This window comes from Eretmochelys imbricata, chromosome 9 (genome assembly GCF_965152235.1).
Source record: "Eretmochelys imbricata isolate rEreImb1 chromosome 9, rEreImb1.hap1, whole genome shotgun sequence".
Lineage (NCBI taxonomy): Eukaryota > Metazoa > Chordata > Testudines > Cheloniidae > Eretmochelys > Eretmochelys imbricata.
The window spans coordinates 36,033,678-36,057,440 of NC_135580.1; the positions used below are offsets into that span (position 1 = coordinate 36,033,678).

The 23,763-nt window shown below is 42.4% G+C and overlaps 1 protein-coding gene across 5 annotated transcripts in view; it reads left to right on the forward strand.

The window, feature by feature from the left end:
• The first annotated feature begins 264 nt into the window (after window positions 1-264).
• The window catches only part of DOCK10 (dedicator of cytokinesis 10), a 252,846-nt gene continuing 229,347 nt past the window's right edge, over window positions 265-23,763 (forward strand). For all 5 annotated transcript variants that reach the window (XM_077827342.1, XM_077827346.1, XM_077827344.1 and 2 more), the window contains exon 1: window positions 265-425. In XM_077827342.1, coding sequence (XP_077683468.1) covers window positions 315-425 — 111 coding nt within the window. In that variant the 5' untranslated portion in view covers window positions 265-314. The remainder of the gene's footprint in view (window positions 426-23,763) is intronic.

Here is a 23,763-nt window from a genome sequence, read left to right on the forward strand (position 1 = left end):
CCGGCTGAGTGGGGGCGCAGGGGGGCACGTTTGTCACGCGCCTGCGAAGAGCTGAGCCCAACTTTTTCTGGCTCAGGCTCGCCGGCCGCAGGTGTCCGGGCAGCCGAGCCGAGCCCAGCCCCGGGCCGCACTTGGCGGCCGCCGCTGCTCCGCTAGCCCAGCAGGCGCGTGCGGGGGGGGAACACGCCTTCGAGGGAGGGAGGAAAAAAAAGCCCCGAGTTCCGCTTCCTGAAGGCGCCTTGGCCGGGGCTGCGCCCGACGGGCTGCAGGGGAGCCGGCTGCTGCGGGCACTCGGCGCGGGGCTCGCTGGGCACATGGCAGGGGAGCGGAGCCGCCGCTTCACCCGCAGCCGGCTGAGACCCGGCTTGGCGGCGGAGCTCCGCCAGAGCGTCGCCTCGGCAGCCGCCGCCCACCACCAGCCGCGCGTGAGTTGGAGCCTCTTCTCCGCGGGGTCGGGACCGCGCGGGCGGGCAGAGCGAGCTCCCCGGCGGCTCCCGGGCGGAGCTCCCCCGCCCCGGGGCACGGCGCGCAGAACGCCGCGGTGTGGAGCTGGGCGGGAGCGCTCCGCGCTGTGCGGAAGGGGCGAGAGCTCTGTGCCCTGGAGCCGTGGGGTTTCAAACTTTTTTTTCTGGCGACGCAGTTGAAGAAAATTGTTGATGCCTGGGGATGAGGGGTTTGGGCTGTGGAGAGGGGTCTGGGCTGGGGCAGAGGGTTGGGGTGTGGGAGGGGGCCAGGGCTCTGGGCTGGGGGTGCAGGCTCTGGAGTGGGGCCAGGGAGGAGGGGTTTGGGGAGCAGGAGGGGGCTCTGGGTTTGGGGGGGCTCCGGGCTTGGGCAGAGCATTGGGGTGGGGGAGGGGGTCAGGGCTCTGGGCTGGGGATACAGGCTCTGGGGTGGGGCCAGTGATGAGGGGTTTGGGGTGCAGTAAGGGGCTCTGGTATGGGGGGCTCAGGGCAGGGAATTGGGCCATGGGGTTACCTCGGGCAGCTCCAGGTCAGCGGCGTAGCGGGAGTGCTAAGGCAGGCTTCCTGCCTGTCCTGGCAATGCGGATTGTGCTACGCCCCAGAAGTGGCCAGCAGCAGGTCAGGCTCCTAGGTGGAGGTGCGCAAGCGGCTCTGTGTGGCTCTCGCCTGCAGGCACCGTCAGTCGTCCCATCCCCAGATCCAGTGCTCGGGGCGGGGGCAGCACGCGGAGCCCTATGGCTCTCCCCGCCTAGGAGCTGGACCTGCTGCTGGCTGCTTCCAAGGCACAGCACGGTGTCAGAACAGATAAGGACTAGCTTGTCTTAGCTGGGCAGCACCGCCGACGGGACTTTTAATGACCCGGTCAGTGGTGCTGACCAGAGACGCCGCGACCCAGTGCCTTACATTCCGTGACCCAGTACTGGGTCGCGACCCACAGTTTGAAAACCACTGCCCTAGAGCCCTCTGTAGTGTATGGTAGGGTATTGAGAGGTCTATAATGTATACAGAGTTCGAGTATATAGAGAGGTGTGCAGTAAGGTATGGAGGCTCTAGGGTAGTGAGCAGTCTATAGTGTACCTTTTAGTATGGAGATGTTTAAGGGTACAGAGAGATCTATAGTTTACAGTTCTCCATATGGAGAAGTTGGCATGTTACAGTGGGCAAGGAGGTCTCTAGAGTATAGAGTGCAATGTATCAGTTAGTATGTACTAGTATATATTGTATAGAAATACTCACTATATTGATCAATTTAGAGATCTCCATTGTATGGCTCCTTGTGCCAGCATATACTCCATAGTTACCTCTTCTATATGGAGATTTCATCCATCAATCTTTTATAATATGTGTACCATTATATGATATACAGATATTTTAATTGCATAGATCTGTGTCTCATCTAAAATGTGTGTGACTTATGTACTTGTATAAACTGTATATAGAACTCCAAGCAGTTCAGATGACTTTGTGGTAGGGTTTATGGCTGTCATAGATCTAGGACTGTTTTGGGAATGAGCAATTTTAATGAATGAGATTTTAACAGTTTTCAGTGCACATTACAAAATCACACTGCATATGCACCTTTTCACAAAAAATGAGATACTCTTAAAAGCTGCCGGGAGGGCTTCTCCTTCCAAATGAGTCACACGTGGCAAGTTTGTGGACAAGTAGTATCCATGATTTAGGTGGAGAAGAAAGTTTTTCAATCATTTTTATGTGTGTGTTTGGGGCCCGTGTTTTCTGTACTGTAAGATCAATCTTGTAAAGACTTAAGCACATGCTTAATTTAATTCACTGTGAGTAGTCCTATTCATGTGGGCTATTCAGAGTCTGTAAAATTAAACAAGTATGCCTAAGGCCTTGTTTACACTATGGGGAGAGATCGACAGCTGAAGTTGCGTAATTTAGATCTATGTGTATAATGTAGCTGAAGTCGATGTACTTTGATCTACTTGCCGTGGGGTCCACATTACACAATGTCGACTGGAGACGCTCTCCTATCGACTCCTCTTGCGCTTCTCGTTCAGATGGAGTACAGGAGTCGACAGAAGAGTGAAAAGGAGTACTTGTGGCACCTTAGAGACTAACAAATTTATTAGAGCATAAGCTTTCGTGAGCTACAGCTCACTTCATCGGATGCATACATACACAGAAGAGTGATCTGTGGTCAATTTAGTGGGTTTCCCATGCATTGAACCTCCGGTAAGTGTAGATGAGTCTTTGCGGGATCAGGGTAAAGGAATGGACAAATTGCAAGGTAAAAATGCCTTTTGGAGTGTATAAAACATCCACCTGTAACACGCTCCTTAGAGCATAAAGGTACTCTAATGAAGGCCACTTTAAAGATGTTAGCCTGCATGGTTTTTAGCACCAGTGTACAGTAAGTACAGCAGGAAGTTTTTAAGTTAAACTTTTAATTTGTCTTTTTGGGGGTCAAGCTGTATCTTGTACCTAGACTGATTTTCATTTGCTACACAAGGGCACAAAGGTTAAGTATGGAAATCTCTGAGTAAGCTGTTCTCATTCCCATGTGATTTTTAGGTACTTCACAGGATATTTTTAATATTTTCTTTGTGGTTATTTTTTTATTGAAATGCTTGTAAGTTCCTGGTTATTGCCGTAGAAAATCCCCTGGGTGAAAAGGCCAAAGACACGACACTTATACAGAGATTCTTGCCCTCATGTTAATACATTCCTGAAAATCATAATTATAAGGCCTGATTCGTCATTTCCCTGCATCTTACGTAGTTGTTATACTGGAGCAAAAGGGGTGTAAAATGCTTTTTAATGACCTGGTAGCATTTACATCCTTTTTGTACTGGTGTAAACTGCAGGACAATGGAGAATGAGGTCCATGCTGTATAAGCAGGAAAGAACATAATTAGAATTGCTGAAGTTCACAGAGAACTATCAATTTACCTTTTAGAATGAGACAAGATATGTTAGCAGCATTTTCAAAATTAAGAACCCTCTTTGATTTATTTATTCATTTATATATTTTTAAATAATCCATTAAAGGGAGGGGATAAATGGCTCCCTCTTGGATGAATAACCAGACGATAACTTATGTGATTGATCAAATTTATACAGGTAAATATTTCCCTTTCGATGTTCTAGGAGAAGATATCTGACTCAAGTAGGGGAAAGAGTTTGACAGACCAGGGAAAATCAACAGCAGTTGCCACTAAAAAGCTAGCATTTGTTATCGGTTACCACACACTGGTGCCTAAGTCACTGCAGTTTCCCCCTGTACTTAGAATAGGAAATAACTGAAGTAGCAATGTCCCCACAGGCTGATGGGCAGTTTGTTTGGTTTAATGGGCCCTGCACTCCATTCCTGATGGACAGCCCTGGAAATGGAGCTGTCTGCTAAGAGAATAGCCAGTTCAGTCTTCCTAGCTATCTAAAAGCCAAATACAATTCATCTTTTCCCCTACCCCATTGCTTTCTGAATTTGCAGTGCTTTCCCTAGTCATCCTCCAGGGTCTAGGGGAAATGATTCATAACCTCTGACACTGAGTCATGAGAGAGGTGGATTGCATAAGAGCTGTGCTGCCTTCCGAAGACAGTTCCACTCGTCAAACCATCCTTTCAAGAACTAAAGGAGTCTCCATAGCCTGGGCAAACTGTTTCACTGCAGCCAGCTCTGCACTGCTGAAAGCTGGGGACTAGAATTTGGACCATTTGGAAGTGCCAGATTCTATGCATGCAGTTTTCACATGTATTGAACCTGCAAACTTTTAGACCTGAAGAACTTTATAGGTAGCACAAAGCATGCGTACACACGCGCTAAAGAAATGTGGTCCCTTCTTCAAGGAGAACATTGCTCAACGCTATGGTCTTTGCTTTTTCATTTTTAGATATAATTTTAAAGGGGGTCAACTTAAAATCAGATACTGTAAGCAAACTAAGGCTATGTCTACACTACAACCTTAAGTCGACCTATGTTAGGTCAATTTACAGCCTCCACGTTAATTACTGTGGTGGTTGATGTCCACACTACCCTTCTTCTATTGGCAGTGCGCGTCTTCACCAGGAGCACTTCCATCAACTGAAGAGGGGCAGTGTGGGGGACTGAGAGCCTGGGCTCTCAGCTCCATGCAGCTCCCCACTGGGAACCGAGTTGTCCATCAGGGCTTCTCGCCTTCCCACTCCCAGTTAGGAGCAGGGGGGCAGCGGCCTGAGGCTTCTTGTCTCTAGCAGGAAGCTCTGCACCTGGAGCTGGGTCAGCTGCTGTGCTCCTGGCAGGGAGCCAGGACCCCAGACACCCGGGTGGGGGAGACAGCAGGATTCCCAGTGGGTACCCAGCTGGGGAGCCAGAGCTGGTTTTCTTGTCAATTGCACGGCTCCATTAGAGCCCTGAAAATTGACAAGAATGACAGCCAACAGCCAATGTAAGGAATGCAGTGTCTACACAGACACTGCATTGCCCTAACTACGCCAACATAAGCCCTATGGCTCTCACCAGGGTGGTTTTATTATGTAGGCATTACAGGAGAGTTACAAACTGTGTACTGTAAACAAGGCCTGATTTGTAACATTTTCTAGTTACAACTTAGATTATTAAAACTGACAGTATTTTAGAAATACTTTCTACCAAAGAAAACACTACTGAAGAAGAAGCAAAAATGAAACGGAGCAGTCTAGTTTAACTGAACAAAGTGAATAAAATGCAAAACAGTAAACCTGATGCATAAATGGTGGCAAGCAAATTTAGATTTAAAAAGTTCTTTCAGCTTTAGTAACATAAAGTGTATTACTGACCTAAGTAAGCAATAAAATACAAATCCTATATTAAAGTTAACAATATCCCTTTAAAATATCCCTTTATACTTGAACAGCAGTCAGGAATTTTTGTATGTAATTTCTGAGAGCCTTGTTCTGTTGGCTGGTGGAATATAACCTTGCTGGGATACGTCAGAATTTATAGTTTGGTTTCTAAAACAAAATACAAAGGGATCCTCCAAGATTTTTGTCTCTTACCAAACATGAACAGATGCCTATTCAAACTGAGTTTTCAGTTAGATGTGTTAGTGGAGGCTCTTAGGGACATTCAGTTTTTGAGCTCCATTCACCATCAGCAGGAATAATGGTTCTAAAGGTGTGTTGCGTGTTTTGAATGTATACCTATCTTTGGGAATATTAATGAAGTTACCATCTTTTTACAGTGGTTTTGTGGGGGATGAGGATAGGTGGATTGTACCTTTACTAACTTTGCCTGTGAAAGCCAAAGTACATATTTTTATTCTTTATGCTTAGAAACCCAGGCCAGGATTCAAAGCTATTCTCTTAAGGGTGAAATCCACTCTACTCATATAAAACCTGAGTACCTGGGCTCTGTATGGGTCCAGCATGGGAGTAGGGAGGGAGAATAGGTGTAATCCACCCTGATCACCTGAACTCAGGGCCAAGATGCATGGCTACAAAACTATTTGCTGGAATAGTTATCACAGCCTCTCTGCACCTGTTGGGCAGTGTTGGAAACCACTGGATCTGTACAGACACAGATTCCATGGAACCTTCTCTGGCCGGCTCCCACCATGGTCTTCTATGCAGGGCTGGAGATTCTTTCTACAGTGCTCAAGGTGTGTGTAGGCATTGCTGCATTTCCCCTTCAGCCACAATGCAGGGCCCAAGCATTGTGGAATACCTTCATTGGTCTTCTGCACTATGGGTGAATATTAGTCTAGAAAAGAAAAGGAAAACGTGACCTGTATTAGGCAAGAAATTATGGTAGCTATTTTGTTTCTTTTAGCTCAGCCTCTTCAGATGGAGTAAACATGCTTATTTGTCAACAAAGTTACCTTATTTTATTTAGAGTGCAGTGTGAATCCTGGCTTCTATTCTTGTTTACTGGAGTAATTTGCGCAGGCTATGCCCTTATTTATCCCATGATGATGAGGCTCCATTATTGTAAATCGTTCTTATTAGGAATTACCATGGGATATGTGCAGCTTGTTCACAGTATAGCAGCATCTTTAACTATTGCAGTCATGTTCCACGTGATCTTCCTTCCGTACTATGACTGCCTAAGATGTGACATTCTGGGACAAAATCCCCATGTGTTGTGATCCCTTTATGACACTCTGATAGTGACAAGGAGCTGTAAATCTGGGAGCCCTGGCTACTGTGGAATAACATGGCTTTCTGCCTTGGCATCAGAAGTGTGGCAGGAGAAAGAGGGCATGGCCAGAATCTACTGGCTCTTTTTGACTTGTGGGCTTCCCTGTGCAGGTTATGGTCAGCAGAGTGTAGTTAGAGCAGCTCTAAAGCTGCTGTAACTGATGTGAGGGATTAGGTAGGCCTTTGGCTGGCTGAACATATGTGGTAAATTAAAGGTGGGTTAAAGTATTATGTAGCCTTTCTTGCTTTTGCACTGGTTCCTGTCTTCCCACTCCCTATCGTGCTCTTGTAGCATGGCTTATGACATCGGGTGCGGAAGTGTTTTGCTGAAACTGGGCCTTATGAATAAGCTATGCACCATTGGAACAGATTCTCAGCTGATGTAGATTGTCATAGCTCCATTGAAGACAATGAAGTTGACGCCTGCTGAGGACCTTACCACTGTTCTCAATTCTTTACTCTCCTCACATTTATCACTTTCTTCCTAGGTGATCTGCTTTACCTTTACTCAGAGGATGCTGTTCCTCCAACCACTGTAAAAAAAAAAAAAAATTAAAAATGAAAATTAAAAAATGTCCATTTCCTTTTCATACACTCGCTTTTATCTGTCATTGAAAATAAAATGTCAAGGGCCATTTAAAACTTAGTACAGTATTCTGTTCATGTACTGGAGGCACAGGAAAGTGCCTCTGCATAATCTGGGAAGAAGTGTGAATTTGTATTTATTATTTGGAGTTATATCATGTAAATCAGAGACTTCCCCAGTGCCCAAAAATGGTGAATGAGGAAGCAGAGATTGAAGGACAAGTGTATGTGCAACACTTCTTGGCATGTTTTAGAGAACATAATATTTCAACATTAACGTATTCTGCATTAGTTGCACAAGCATTTTTTCCAGAAACCTACCATGCTGTCTGAAAGCTCTGTAATATTACTCATGCTGTTCCAATAATTGCAAAATGCTTAATTATTTCTTTTATTTTAATTCTTTATAATTAAAAAATGCAATTTACAAATCTGTTTAATGAAACAGTCAAGTATAAACAATTTGTTTAAACTATTCCACACATTTCTTCTTAAAACAAAGTTCCAAAAATGTTGCAAACTTTTTGTTACTTTGTCTTAAATATGTGGGCTTGTTTTGAAATTGCTAGGTACGAGTTAACTATAGTTGTCCATGCAAGTTGGGTAATTGTTTACACAAATAGCAAGTTAATTTGTTTGTCACTCAGTTTGTATGTGCAGTTGTAGTAATACTTAGGTGGGAGCTCCTGATATGTGAGCCAATATTAGTCATGACACACATCTGCAGGTGGTGTTTCTGGATCGCTAACCTATTGGCCAAATACCTTCGCGGTGCACCTCTATTTTCCGAACAAAATCAGTGGCTGACAGTTTATGCAGGCAGTGTGGAATGGTTGACATTTACCCTTCATTTTAATGAGCCTTAAGTGATTTCTCGTCTCATCTCTCTTACTAACTGGGTTAATAGCAGTGTGGAATCAGGATCTTGTTCCATGTGCCATTTGTACTGGCAGAAATTCCTTTCCATTGTACTGTGTGCAGCCCAGTGCAGATGGTTATGGTATTTAGTGACCTCTCTGGCCTTTTGGTTCTGTTTCTTATAACAAAATGTTAGTTATCTCTCTCACACTGTTTATCCTGTGCCTGTATTCCACTTTAATGACTCTTTGGAATACTCATGCTTCAAATGTATATTCTGAGTAGTGGGTTTGAAATGAGCAATACAAATTCCATTAATATGGCGAGTTCACAGGTTGCTGGGGATTTTTAGTTTCAGGTCTAACTTTTAATTCTGAAGATAGTTATCACTTCTAAATGTGGTGGTTTCCTCAATACACTCATGCTACATCCTTCTTTCTCCTTTCGTTCTCTTGCAGTGTGTGAAAACAAAGTTGTGCACATTCACTTTGTAGAAAAAGTGATCAGTTTTCAGATGACAGTGTCAACAAGAGCACATAACCCATTAGTATTCAAAATACTAATCAAGACATTGAGCTTGGGTAGTAGAAATACCCCTGGGCCAAATCCTGAGGTCCTTATTCAGTGTTTACTCAGTCCATACTCAGGTAAAGCCCATTGACTTCAGAATAATTACAAATACCATGCTTACATGAATGGAATTTATATTGTGAATTTTTGATATTTGGAAGGTACAGTGTTGACTTGAACACTTTTGGGTACATGGGTTATTCTGGAGATGAGCTGTGAATGGGCTCTTCACTTCTGAGAATGTTCTAATGTCCTCTTTATATCAATTATGTATTGAAATCAGTCGGACATCATTTGAGATAGTATTAGTGCCATGCTTCCAATATATAAAATGTGTGGTATATATTGCTCTATCTGTAGATAGAATGCACTCTGTAACTTAGAGCAGATACTACATGTTAGCCTGCAGACTGTTTTTAAAATGTAATGATTTATTTTAAAAACAATTCATATGCAAAGATGTTATGTTTGTGATACAAACTCAAAAACAAGCAAAGGTGAAAACTAAACACACATTGAGTAAAATATTGATGCTGTTGAAATCAATAGGCATTTTGTCACTAATTTCCGTGGGGGCAGGATTTCACCCATTGTTGTCTCTATTACTTAGGCAAAATAGAGCACTATCTGAAGCCTCAATCATGTGAAGCGATCTGCTATCTGATTCTTTATACATCTACTGCTGAGGTCAGTGGTGTTCTACTCATACAATGGCATCTCTCCTCAGCCTGCCCTGAGTAGCCCACAGAAGTCTGAACCACCAGGTCCTTTGGCTGCAAGATCAGGTTCCCCAAAGCCAGCTCTGCCACATCCGCTGCTGTCAGGTCCTGTTAAACGAAGTCTCCATTAGATCAGCTACTGCTGGGATCTGTTCCACAAAACAGCCTTGTTCCATTTGATATGTTGCTAGGTTCAGCGCCACAAAGGCTCCGAAATCTCTGAATAGAAAACCCAGAGCAAAGCAAGATCCCCAGAGTCCTTCTTTTCCCTAACAGTCTCTGGTTGACTTCGGGCTCACTACACAATCTGAGTCCCATTACCTGTCTGCTCAGTGTGACCCACCTTTCCCAGGCTGTACCTTTCAGAATCTTCCCACCTTTTATAAATTCACCTACATGAAACATTTAATATCACTTCCAAAACAGAACTCAAACTCCAATCAATGCCACGTACAACACTATACAGAAATGCACTGGGGCAAAATGATGATTCATATCAATGAAGCCTGCCAGAGCTAGCTTTCTCTTTTTCCTCTATAGGGGGAAAAGAGAATTTTCTTTCCCTTTAAACCTTCTAAGTCTAACATGTTCCATTAATTTTTTTTTCTCCTTGTGTTGTTGATACGTATTTACAAACTTAACAGTAGTCGAAATACTTTTTTGGGGGTCTGTTAATTGGTATCTTTGATATGTAATCTTTTCTAAGTGATAGATGCTTGAAAGGGCTTCATGCTGATTATTATTAAACATTTACATATTGTACATGGTGGTTTACAAGTATAGAGTAAGACCATTCCCTTGTAGTGCTGTAGGCAATGCTAAGTAGCCCCCCCTCCCCAGGACTTGTAAGGAGGAAAGGGGTTTCCATTGCTCCTTCGCATCTACACAACACCAGCCAAAATCTGGCCTTAACTGCTATGCCTGTTTTGGAACAAAATGCTGAAGACCTTAGATACTGTGATACGAGTTTGTTTTAAAAGCTTAAGCAAATACATAAAATTGGTAAACATATACTCATTTCACTCACACTAGACTTGTACTGGCAGCATTCCAGCATCTTTGCCAACTGGGATTTTCAGAGGAGGCTAATTCAATCGGAGTGGGGTGCCAAACTCCTTTAGGATTCTTTCAGTATCTCAAATGGCACTATTCATTCATGCAGGCTAATAACAAAGGGTAAAAATCTCATGTAAGGAAATGACTTACACTATTATTGTTTAAAACAACTAATTCATTATTACATTCTCTACATAATATTGCTGTTCTATCTCTACATTTTAGTGGGGTGTGTGTGTATATATATATAATATAAACAAACACCAAAATGTAGCAAGATATATCTGAATAGAATTATTTCTTTGCTCTATGTGTGGAATATGTGTAATTCCCTCCAAATTCTGAATTCCATATGATATATAAGAAGTAAAAGGCTTTTCTATCACAGAGTCTGAAATTGGCTTGTTTGCCTTTCTCATCTTTGAGGGTAATGTAGACTGACTTAAAGCAAACATGATTCTAGGTTGCTTTGACATGTTGACCTAAATTAAATGATGTAGATATAATGAAATTTAATGAATGCAACTGAGTTAGATATAATAGGGGGGAAAGCTTCCTTTCTAAATGTAATCATTTATCAACAAGAATAAAATAGAAATGTCTATTTCTGAAACAGGAATGACTAAATATGTTTAGCACAGAAACTTTTTTTCTTGCTCTATTGTACTTGGTTTCGGTTAATATAGTAGATGTTGATTCTTTGAATCTCTTATTGTTTGAACATGTCATTGCCCGCTATGTGGAAATTGTTTTCTGGTAGGGGCACCCGATCTTGTTCCCACTTACACTTGTTATAAACTGATGCATCTCCTCTGACTTTAATATATTAACTCCTAAGTTACAGTGAGATAAGTAAGAATACAGTTGGGCTCACCAGTGTTTTATAAAGCATGCGTATGCATTTCCTAAACATATGTGAAAATACAGTCAAAATGATGTGGTTAAGCCAGTGGATAGTCAGAGATAAGACTGTTGGTTTTATCTGAAAGCTAGCAGGAATATTTAAGGTTAACTGTATGTTAAATATATCTGTATTTAATGTAAGTTCACCAGTGATTTTTTTTTTTTTTTGGTCTGAACTTGAGTTTACTTTTACAGACTCAGGTAAAAACTGTCTAGAATTGGGGATCCCCTTTTGAGGTCTAGGTTTTATCAACCTTTGGAACAATTTTGAAGGTTCACAATACTAATTTGACTTAGCGCTTCCCTCCCCTCCTGTTATTTAAAATAAGGAATTACCCGCCCACCTTTTGGATGATTCAATTAAAAATCAAACAGATGTATTTTCTGGCTGAAGGAAAATCTGCGTTTTGTAATAGAGTTAGAAGAATTCCCCAAAGCTAGTGGATGGTACAAGCAGGTTTCCCAAATAGATTTCTATAGACTGTGCTGTATTTATCTTTTTCATTTTAATGGCTTTGTTTTTCTCTGCTCCATTTTTAACATGCCCTCCATGGGCAGAGGTACCATGTAGACGAGCCAGCACAAAGTCTTTGCATCACTCAAGTCCTCAAAGTGGAGCTTAAGGCAAATTTGAGTGGTCCACAGGCTGTGTTCTGGCTTTCTCCTTGGGGTGAATGTTATTGTGCTCACTCTCTGCTCCATTCCTCGCTCTTTTTTTCCATTGTTTTTTCTCTGTGCTCTGTTTTACATAGTCTCTCTCCTTAGTCAAATTGATTTCAAGTTTGAGTTCAGGACAAACCCACTGTGTTCAAGAGCATTTTATAATGGTCTAAACCAGTTTCTCACTTCTATTTTAACCCAGACATATTCCTTTTCAGCCCTGACTATGGGCCCTATGCTTAGCTGTTCCTGAGAGGTACTGAGTTGCTACTGACATCATTGGGAACTGAGGATGTTCAAATCCTCTGATGGTCAATGTCTGTGGTATTATCATTGGTTGCCAAGTATTTTGGGTGGGTTGTTATGCTGATGGTGCATTTAAATATGCTGTGAAATAAATTATATCAAAGTGCATGAACTCTTTACTATGATGAGTGAATGTGTCCTTTCATCTGACTAAAGTCATCTCCCATTTTTTCCATTTAGAGTTAGCAGAGAGCCATCCAACTAGAGTGGAGCATGTTATCTGTTTACTATCCTTGATTAATATTTTATTTCGCTTTTAGAGTAAATTGATGCATTTTACATTATTTTCATGTGCCTTGGTGTTTTGGAGCAACACATACATGGATGAATTGGTTTTTGATGCAAACTTTGTGAACAGCACTCTTCCCAAATATGAGAAGTTCATGCAAAATGCCCTTAGGATGCTAGATAAGAACATTTTAAATCTCTTATGTGTTCAGGTATGCTTTTTTCCTCTTGAGGAAATACCCTTGTGACTTTCTGTACCTTGGGGAAACACCCTGCGCCCCCATGTTCATCCTTATAATGTGATTGTGTGGTATCCAATGCAAAGTTTGTCATGTTGGATGTCTTCAGAAGGCTCGTGATGCACTGAACATTGTTGTTATAGTAATGTTATAGGTTGTAATTTCATGTATATAGTTATGAGGCTCAAAATGTGTCCTCATGGCTTAAAACAAGCCCAGGCAAAACTCTCCAGGAGCAGAGGGGCAGTTCACACCTCATCAGGGCATGTATGGGACAAACCCAGCCAGCCTCACAGGGAGAAAGGACACTGGCCTAGGCAGCAAGAAAGGATCTTTTGGACTCTCGAGTGAGTCACCCCCCTTTACTTGGTCAGTTTGGGACTACGATGAGATAATGCGCACCTGACTCTGAAGTGGGGGGGGGGAGGGGTGAAGCCAAGAGGGAAGAAAGAACATGGTAAAAGGGAGAGATGTTTGCCATGCTCTCTCTTTCTCTTTCTCTCTCTCTCCCTCCCACCTCCATCTACAGACACCACCACCAAGTGACTGAAGTGTTGATCAAAGGGGAGAGCCTTGCTGAGGGGCAACCAGCCAGCTTGTGGTGAGAAGCATCTAAGTTTGTAAGGGCACTGAAAGTGTTAAGATCAGCTTAGAATGCGTTTTGCTTTTATTTCATTTGACCAAATCTGACTTGTTGTGCTTTGACTTATAATCACTTAAAATCTATCTTTTGTAGTTAATAAGTTTGTTTATTCTACTTGAAGCAGTGTGTTTGGTTTGAAGTGTGTCAGAGACTCCCCTTGGGATAACAAGCCTGGTACATATCAATTTCTTTGTTAAATTGACAAACTCATATGGGCTTGCAATGTCCAGCGGGCATAACTGGACGCTGCAAGATGGAGATTCCTAGGGCTGTGGCTGGGACCGGAGGTATTGGCTAGTGTCATTCGGTTGCACAATCCAAGCAGCGGCTGGCCAAAAGCATGCACTCACGTAGCTGGGAGCAGCTTACGTGCTAGAGGCTGTGCGTGAACAGCCCGGGAGTGGGGGTTCTCACAGCAGAGCAGGGTAAGGCTGGCTCCCAGAGTCGAGAACTGGAGTCACCTAGCAGATCACCAGTCCAGATAACACTAGGGGAACATCACAGCCTTATTCCCTGTGTCATGTGCTGAATGCCCTCAACCTTGCAGTATCTAGGCCATAAGTTTCCATAGGAGTCTCTTTCACCAAAGAACTTTGTATTTCAGTTCTCCTACATCTGTTTTGCAATATCTTTATTTCTCTTTTGTCAGATTTTTGTAGGTTATAAAGTAACTGGTGGTGTTGGCACCAGTCATTCGCATCAGTCAGTCTCTCTTTTGAGGTTTGAAACGTCTATTTATTTTTGTGGGCCAAATCTTGGCTCCATTGAGGTCGATGAAAGTTTTCTCATTGGCTTCTTTGGGACCAGGATTTTTAGCTATTTCATTGGAAGATCCTTTGTGTATCCCTGACTCATCCTATGAGAGTACATAGGACCACCAACAATAGAGAACACAGAGGCAGGAACTTCTAGGGCAGCAAATTTTAGTAGCACCAGAAGCACTAGAATGAGCACTAGTGTAAGTGGTAGGTTATAACTTGAAGTCTTTAAATCATGATTTGAGGACTTCAGTAACTCAGCTAGAGGTTAGGGGTCGGTTACAGGAGTGGGTGGGTGGTTGAGGTTCTGTGGCCTGCAATGTGCAGCAGGTCAGACAAGATGATCATGATCAAGATGGTCTGACCTTAAAGTCTATGAACACACTATGCTAGAGCAGTTTTGCTACCTTATATTGGGAAATCAAAGAGTTTCTGGTTTGCATTTAGCAATATTTATTCAACATTTTCTACCTGCAGTGTTTGCATTCAGTTCTGAGCACCACCTTACTGACAAATTTCAGACAATTCAGAGGACAGCAACAAAAATGATCATCAAGAATTGGAAGGACTGACTCATGAAGGTGGTTTAAAAAGAGCTAATATGGATAGTATGGCTTGTATATATGGGATGGCTAAGATGAAAGGTAAAACTGCTCTTGCCTTACTCATGTGAGGAGTCCAATTAAAGTCAGTGGAAGTACTTGTGTGAGTAAGACAATCACAGTTTTGTCCTGTGAGACATAACCATATACAAATATTTGAAGGATGTGTAAACCCCCAAGAGGGAGAGGAAATACTGAGTATATTATGCAAGGAAAGGTACAACTAGCACTAGTGAGATGACCGTGGGAAAATTTAGGCAGAGTAGTAGAGGAATCTTCCTGACGGTGGATCCATTAGGTGGAGGAACTGTCTCACTTAAGGAAGCCTCGTGATTTGGGATTTTTATATGTAGACTGAACAAAATATGGCAAAATGTACTGCACAGTACCATTTTGCGTTGGCAGGGAGGTAACTTGGATGAGTAAATGATTTGTTTTCAATTCTGACTTTCATGATTCTGCATACAAGTTTATTCATCAATAAATATTTAGTATAATCATGAATAGACTTCAGTACTACTTTCAAAATAGCGCATGATCAGTATAAGTGTTTTCCTATTCTTATACATGCAAAGTGTACTAAAATATGTTCTGAGCTATCAGATGGCCCCATTCTCAGTACCTGAACATGTGTTTCCTTTTCTCCTGTTGATGAATCCCAGACAGACAATTCATCATCCCATTGGCACATGGAGAGCAAATGTAGAACAGAGAAAGTATGGAAGTAAAATATTGTTCTAAATTGAAATTCAGTCCGTAAGAAGCGTCTGTGTATTCCAAAGCTCACAACTCATTTTAAAGCATTGACTGGACTTTGCCCCAGATATGACTCTGGAAACTGTGTTATTGCATGGCATTTCTGCACTTACTGAAACCATTTAATCAAACAATTTAATCTGCAAACACTGGCTGAGGCCAAGTCATGGAACATGAGTTTGACTTGTGTATCCTATTTGGATAATACAAATCCCTATATATTTAAAGCAATGTTATCGGGATTTAGTCTCATAACTCCCACTGACCTTAATGAGAATCACACAGCTAAAACATAGCCTGTTTCCAGGGGTGAAAGTAAGTTAGAGGACTCATCGGTACGCCGGAGTCCTGAGCAGGGGGCATGGCCTCAACTGGAAGAAGCGTGGCCTTAACCGGAAGAGGCATGGCCTTAAATCCCTGGGCCCTTTAAATCTTGATTTAAAGGGCCAGGGCTCTAGCTGTGCTAGTGGCGGCTGGGAGCCCCGAGCCCTTTAAATCACCCCCCAGCTACCAGCTGCAGAGGCGGCTGGGAACCACGGGGCTCCGGGGTGATTTAAAGGGCCCAGGGCTCTAGCTGCCGCTACCACAGCGGAGCCCCAGGCCCTTTAAATCACTGAGGAGCCCTGGGGATTCCCGGCTGCCACCGCTACCCTGGGGCTTTGGGCTCTGGGCTCTGGCAGAGCTTTAAAGGGCCTGGGGCTCTGCTGTGGTAGCGGCTGCCTGAGCCCTTTAAATCCCTGCCTGAGCCCTGCTGCCCGAGCCCTGGGGTAGCGGTGGCTGGGCTCCGTCAGGGATTTAAAGGGCCCCAGGGCTCTAGCCGCCGCTTTTGCCCCGGCCCTTTAAATCCCCTCCGGAGCCCCACTGCCGCTACCCTAGGGCTTTGGCAGCAGGGCTCAGGTGGAGATTTAAAGGGCCTGTGCGGTAGCAGCGGCTGGAGCTCCGGGGCCCTTTAAATCCAAGCTGCAGATCTGCCGCCACTACCCCAGGGCTTTAAATTGCTGTCTGGGAAAGCCGGTCCTGGTACGGCGCACCGGCTCTTACCAGTACACCGTACCGGGGCGTACCAGCTTACTTTCACCTCTGCCTGTATCTGAGAATTTAGGAGGAACTGACCAAGCTGAAACTCAACAAATGCACGAGCAGAGATTTAGCTTATTCTTGTTCCTAATCAGCAGCTTCAGGAAGCCTTCACAAAGTAGCCACAGTATATTTAAGCCTGAAGGAGTATTGTAGTCTCTCTCTCAAAGGTTCCCTGCCACTTTCTTCTTGGAGTCAAATATGGTTCCAAAGATTCTGATTACTCCATAAAGTTTGTAAAGAGTTAGACCTCATATCATGTAGTAGATGCAGTGAGGTTCTGTGCTTATTCGGAGAATGGAAAACTATGGATGACCAAGCAGATGTAGCACTTAAAAGAACGATGTGGACATGAGAAAAACACCTTTTGCCTGGTTTATTTAAAAGTATGTCAGTAAGGATAAGTGTAGGACCACCAGTCCCTGATGGAATGTCTCCCTTCAGTCCCCATGTATCCCTCCAGTCACAACACATGACAACAGGCATTGTAATGGTGTGCTTTGTTGGAATGGAGCACAATGCAGTACTGAATGCCCCTTATTAAAAAGGAAATCTGCCATGTATTTTAGTTGCTCTTGCAATGACAACCCTCCATATTTGTCTTGCATTGCCTGTACGGTACACTTACATGATCCTCACACATGAACATCGAACACCCACTTACTGGCTCTCCTCTCCTTCTGTTCCCCAGACTGCTGCTCTTGCTCCTCCTGATCATCTCTCCTTTATCTCTTTCTCTGATTCTGCTCTGAGCCTTCATTCATGCTTTTCTGGACAAGCACCCTATCCCTTCCTGCCCAGGGCCGCACTGAAGGGCCCGCTGCTGAAGTGCTGCCGAAAAAACCCGGAGCACCGCTCTGTCAATAAAAGCGCCCCTGGGTGAGTGCCTTTTTTGTGGTTGCTCTCCCCGTTCACTCCACCTGGCTATGCCACTGGCCCTTCCATAAAAAAAAGTTGCAATACTATAGAATACTATATTCTCGTGGGGGCCCCTGCGGGGCCCAGGGCCTGGGGCAAATTGCCCCACGTTCCCCCCTTCTGGGCAGCCCTGTTCCTGCCTTTCTTCATAGCCCGTCTTAAAACCCACTTCTTCCAGGAATTCTTCCTTCCTTGTTTCCAAGCTACTAATCTCTCTATTCCCTCTTTTAACTGAACTTTAACTAAACCATTTTTCAGTGTCATATTGAGTATTGTATGTCTTTGTGTTGCCTAAATTAGATTGTAAACTCTTTGGGTCTGGGAATGTGTCCTTCTCTGAGTGTCAAGTGCCAAATGATGATATGGTTCTATATAAATAATTGCTAATATAATCATTATAATATATATTTATAAGATGTTGAAATGTAATTCAAATAATAGCTAGTGCATCTTTTTGAAAAGGGAAAAATATACTCATACATTTTTGATATTCATGCTTCTTTAGTGTTTCAAAAGCTTCATATTTATTACATAGTGGTGGAATGCCTTGATATACAAAGTTTTCTTGTTTTAATGAAAGCTTGGAGAAGTACATAAATATTAATGTAAAATAAATAGCTGCCCGGTCTCAATTTATATTCCTTGGAGTAATGTAATATAATATATATAAGGAGAACCTCTTTTGGAAAGACACACTTTGTTATTTAAACCTCATGCTGCAGGGTATTGGGATGTGCCTCCACTAAGACAAGTTCTTGAAGTTGTGTTCTTGCTGTTAAACCCTTGATGCTTGTGAGTATGTTTCTCTTCTCATTTGCTGATGCATTTTTGAGTAGCACTAACCAGAGGAAATCTCAAATCACAGTGCTAAGGGCTCAAACAGGAGATTCCTGTTTCTAAAGCTGAAATCTGGTTTTTGGTTTCTTTGCCAGTCTGTGGGTGAGTGCTGGAGCTTAGTGCAATGATTGTAGGTGGCAGAATTTTGTAAACTAAAGTTTGCTGGTATGGTTAAACCCTGCATAGTCCAGACATTATAGGGATGCTTTTCAAAGATGTTTAGCACCCAATGCTCTAACTGAAATCAACAGGCATCGTTAGCACTCAGCACTTCTGGAAATCTGGCCCTGTGTCCTCACTAGCATGTTTATCACAAGTGTTCAAATAACATTCACACTAAGAAACATGGGTTTAAACACAAGCAGTGTTACTTCTTCATAGGCCAATGGCACATATGCACCAGTGATTTTTCCAGCATTTGGTTTTAACATTTATATTTGTTAATACAATTTTTCCACCCCAACAGCCCATGTCCCCACCCCTCATTTCATGAAAAAATGTTCTGTTTAGTTTTAGGTTCTGGTAAAAACCCCTTTTATCCAAACTCTCACTGGAGTCTGTGGGAATTCTGTGCGAGGATTGTAGGATTGGTCTCTACATTGTTTGAAAAGTCCTACCTACCTTGTGCTCCCATTGAAGTCCATGGGAGTTTTAACAGACTTCAGTGAGACTAGGATTGGGACAGTCAGCTCTAATGCTATTGTGATGTGCATGTTGAAATATCTAAACTCATGTCCCTTACAACTGGAGCTGGTTGGAAAGTTTTGGTGAGGAAAACTTTCTCCACAAGACACAGTGAAATGTTTGCAGAAAAAAATTGTCTCCGTTTCTGATCTGCTAAACGTTTAGTCCCTGATTTTGCAAAGAGCTCTGAGTACAACTATAACTCTGTGCCTTGTGAAGAGCCCCATTGAAATCCTTCCCCTATGTGAGGCCCGTAGCTGTGACAGACTAGTAATTAGACCCCCTCCATTACACATCCCCTACAGTTTCTTTGGAGGCCTCTTCTTTTTAAAGAAGACATTCAGGAATGATCATCCATTCATACAATCCCATATGCTTATTTGCTAATAATAAGGCCAAATGATGTAGTCCTGACTCTTGCCCAGATAAGGACTGCAGGATTATCCCCACAGCTAGTAACACAAAATTAGTTCTGTTAGTGTTTGTTTACAAGGAAGTTTTAGAAATATTTTTTGTTTAAGGGGAAAAAAAAATCTCCAAGCCATGACCAAGCAGTGATGCTGCTGCTCTATTCAGCATAAATTTAACAGTTAATTTTGCTCTAAGATTGAGATAATGAAAATGTAGTGAGGCATAATTGCAGACTGTATAGTTGATTTTAGACAGCTTGGCAGGAAACAGGTTTACTGTTTCCTGTTCTGTTTGATGTGTTGTCAGCTTGCTCATAAATATGTTCATGTGACATTTCAACGTTTGCATCTGGTGTGACTTATCTGCTGGGCTGAATGGGCAATGCTAGTAACAGCTGAATGTAAATATTGTTCTAATTAAGGTGTCGGGCAGATTCTAGTCTGTTACACCAATATAATTCCCCAGTAACTCCACTGGCATCCGTGGAGTTATTCCAGATTCATACCCGTATAACTGCGATTAGAATACTGGGGATCAGATTTTGTCACTAAGGCCAGGCTCACACTGGCTTGTGGAGCTACTCTAACGCAGGTCAAAGTACCTGGAATCATTGTGACTTAAGGAGGCGCTATGCTTCCTGGAGCTTCTAAGATGGGTAACCACTGCACCACCTCTTGGGAGGGTCCACTGCGTCCTTCCCTTTATGACTTGCCAAAGCAACTGACTGGGTGTGCAGCAGATGAGGTGGGCATGTCTCCATCTTCTCCCGCCCCTTTGGTGATGGCTTATATCCTTCTTTCCCTTGAGCACTCAAGCAAGTGCCAGCCAGAGTCTGGCTTTAAGTGTAACCTAGCTGACTTTATAATGACTTTCCTGTTTCAGTTTTCTGGTTTCATTTTTGCACATCATAGAATGCCCCTAGCATTTGGCCAAAATTGTTATAATTGGCAGTTTCTGTGAATGACAAATCCTGGCATGGAATAGCAGCAGTATCAAGACTGAGCTGCAGTTGCTAAAGCTACCATGCCACAATACTTGAGTTTGCTATGCTTGGCTCATGCTAGTGGTAATAGCTCCACATTTCCATAATCACTAAGGGCCAGATTGTGTTACCCTTACTCATACTGAGAAATATTTTACACTATGAGCAGCCCTATTGATTTCAGTGTTACCACTTAAGGAGTAAGATAGTATTCAGGGAGAATAAAGGTATCCGTATATTCCCTGTGTGTGGGTGCATTCATTCACAGCTAAATTGCTGCTAAACTGCTCCTAATTTGCTATACAGCTTGACAAAAGATTAAATGTCAGTATAGTAAAGTAAGTGATTTGTATTGTTTAGCTGCATCTCTGAGATATTATGAAGTCAACTTAACATTCCATGTCAAGTGATAAATGATGGTTAACATGTAACACAGATTTCTTCTAATTTTATTAGAGCACTAAGACTGCTGTAGTGAATTACAGGGCACCCGACACCAGTCACTGTCCTGGCATTGTACAGTTTACCTGATGTTAACAAAGGTAGAAATTAAATATATTCCTGTCTCAGATTAAAAATAATAGGGTTGAAGAGAAAGTGTCAAAATGTCTGATGAAAACTTCCAAGAGCACAGATGAGAGTTTTTTGTTAGAAAACAAGCAATGGGCTGATGTGTCCAAGTTGAAGTAAGTGACAATCTGCAACAATTAAGCTAGTTAGTCATGCAATTGCACTTTTCTTTAGTGCCACCTGCTGAAAGTGGAACACAAGCCTACTGAAAGCCTAAATGACAGCAGAAAAACAACTGGGGTGGTCTAAGAGGGTTGGTCATCTATTTAAAAAATGTAATTGCATGTTCAGCACAAGTAGAGAACTAATTGCTTGCCTTAAATTAGTCAGTGCGTTCACATGTGTAAGTAATTAGGATTTCTTGACAAGAACTCTTTGATTGCTTTGTCCTCCATTTCCTACCCTTGTGGAAAGTCCTGCAGAACTAGAGGGAGATGAAATCAATATCTGGGTTTTACAAAAGTTTTCGAGTTTTATAAAATTTCCTCTGAAACCCTTCAGAATATAATAGAGAATGATATTTCTTTAATGTTTTGCATCAATTTGTAGGATTCTATGCAGAAGGACTATAATACTCTATTAAATCTTATAGGATTGGTCTAAAACTCTAAAGAAAGTTGGTAGCCTTTCCACTAAATTTTATAGAACTTTTCCATAACGCTATGATTTTTTTTTTTAAATTCAAATAAAAGAAAAAGAAAATAAATGATTAAAGGAGCTTAAAAGTTAAAAAGAAGTTTTGCCAACCAGACATTTTACTGAATGAAAATGAAAACTACTTGTATTTAATGTATTTAGCTCATGTAGTTACTACCCACATTTTAATCTCATTTAAGGTACAGTATTAATCTTTCAAGTAATAACACCCATGATTCTAATCAAACTATTATTTTTCTAAAGACTATAGCTTGAAATACCAATCAGAAGATGTGTTTTCAAACACACTGTTACAACTTGACAAATACAGACCAAACAATTTATACACAGTTTGGGTTGTTTTTTGCTAACTTTGCATTTAATTGAATAGAGAGCCTTGTGGATGTGAATATTATTTGCTATCAGCAAGGCAGGTTCATTAGTTTTGCTTTTTAGAAAGTTACCCTCCCCCCATTTGGAGACCAAGTAAAAGAAATGACGAGTGAAATCCAGAAGGGAGACATGTAAATTAAAAACACATGCTGAACGAAAAAGGGAAAAAGCTGTCCAGACTGCAGAACACCACAAGATGGCTCATTAGATTTTAACAGTCGATACTGCAAGAGCATTGCTGGGCTGCCAAAAAAGAAGAGCAAGATCACATGTAAAAAGTGCAAGATGTTTTCTTGGCATGATAACTGTCTTAGGGCAAAATTGTGGTTTTAAGGAACTTCTTTAGTTGGGCCGCAAGTCTTAGCAGAAGAGCTGAGCACCGGTAGCTGCTTCCAGATGCCTTGTTCCTAAAAGAGGCACAATATTGCATTGGGAAAGTGTAGGCCTTTTTTGGCATTCTCTTTTAGGGAGCAACCTGGACGTTCTTCTGTACAATCCACAGGCTAATGCAGAAGGCACAGGGCTGGCTTAGTCCTACCGTATTTGGCAACACTAGACCTGCTGCCCACTCTGGTCTGATCCAAAGTCCGTTGAAGTCAAAGGAAAGTCTTCTATCTTACAGGCAGGTCTTTCTACCGACTGGCAATAGATTCTCATGGGGCCCCATTCTGGAAAATGATCTGCCCTTGGGGAGTTCCATTTACTTCAGTGGGATTCCAGGTGGGTGCAACAGTCTGATTCCTTTGCAAGATTAGTGCCATAATCCTTGCGCACTAGACATGTCAGGTTTGGGATTGTGCCTGCTGCAAAGACAGGGGGAAGGCTTGTTTGTGCCCTCTCCCCCTGCGCGCTCCTACAGGGCTAGACACAATTTAGCCATGTTTTTTTCTTATGGGATTAATTTTTCAGTTTAATTCATTTTTAGGTAATTCATTAAAAAGTGAGGCTTTTAAGAATTCCAAGGGCCTGACCCTGATTCCCATTGGAGTCCTTGGGCATTGTCGTTGAGTAAGGGTTACACAGTCAGGCCAGTAGGTGTAAAAAGGTATGAAAAAAATGGAAATATATAATATTACATTGATGGCACAAGTAAACTGTAGCTGCTTGTTCCTATTATCTATTAGTAAAGATCCCACAGAGTCTCCCCCGCATCTGAACTCCACTCAACACAGGAGAGTGGGGTGGAGGAACATCAGAGTTTAGTATAACTTCCTGATTCTGTGGACCTGTTTGTGCCAGCCTATGTTTAAGTGAACTGCGTTAAGCCAAGGGATCATACGCCAGATGAGCATCAGCAGAGCAGAGAACTCCCCTGAGTGAAAGAGCCAGGTCACAGATGAAAACTGGTCTCATAATTTCAGCTCTGTTGGGGCATGCAAATGGTGCCATATGTGTCATGATAACAGTCCACTAACTCATGACTGAATAACTCATTTACCGCAAGTGATTTATTTTTCCTTTCTTTTTCCCTTTGCTTTGCTGTTCTGCCTTGATTTCATTACACATCCTTCCTTTTCTGTCACCTTTACTTTCCTTATCCCCACTTTTGGGCCTCTTTTTCCTGTCTCCAACTGTAAAAGCTTACAGTGAGCAATTGCCTGTGATTGTTCATTTTGCTTCTAGGCAAAGCTCTTCAGGTATGGAGCCTACTACAAAGTCAGAGTGAGTAAGAGGAGTCTGTTTCCCCTTTTTATCTGCTTCTGCGTAGAGATGAAATCAGCTAGTAACCTATTTCATTTCTCTTTCCATGTTATATAGAGAACCTACTGCAAAGGGAAAAAGAGGGTTAGT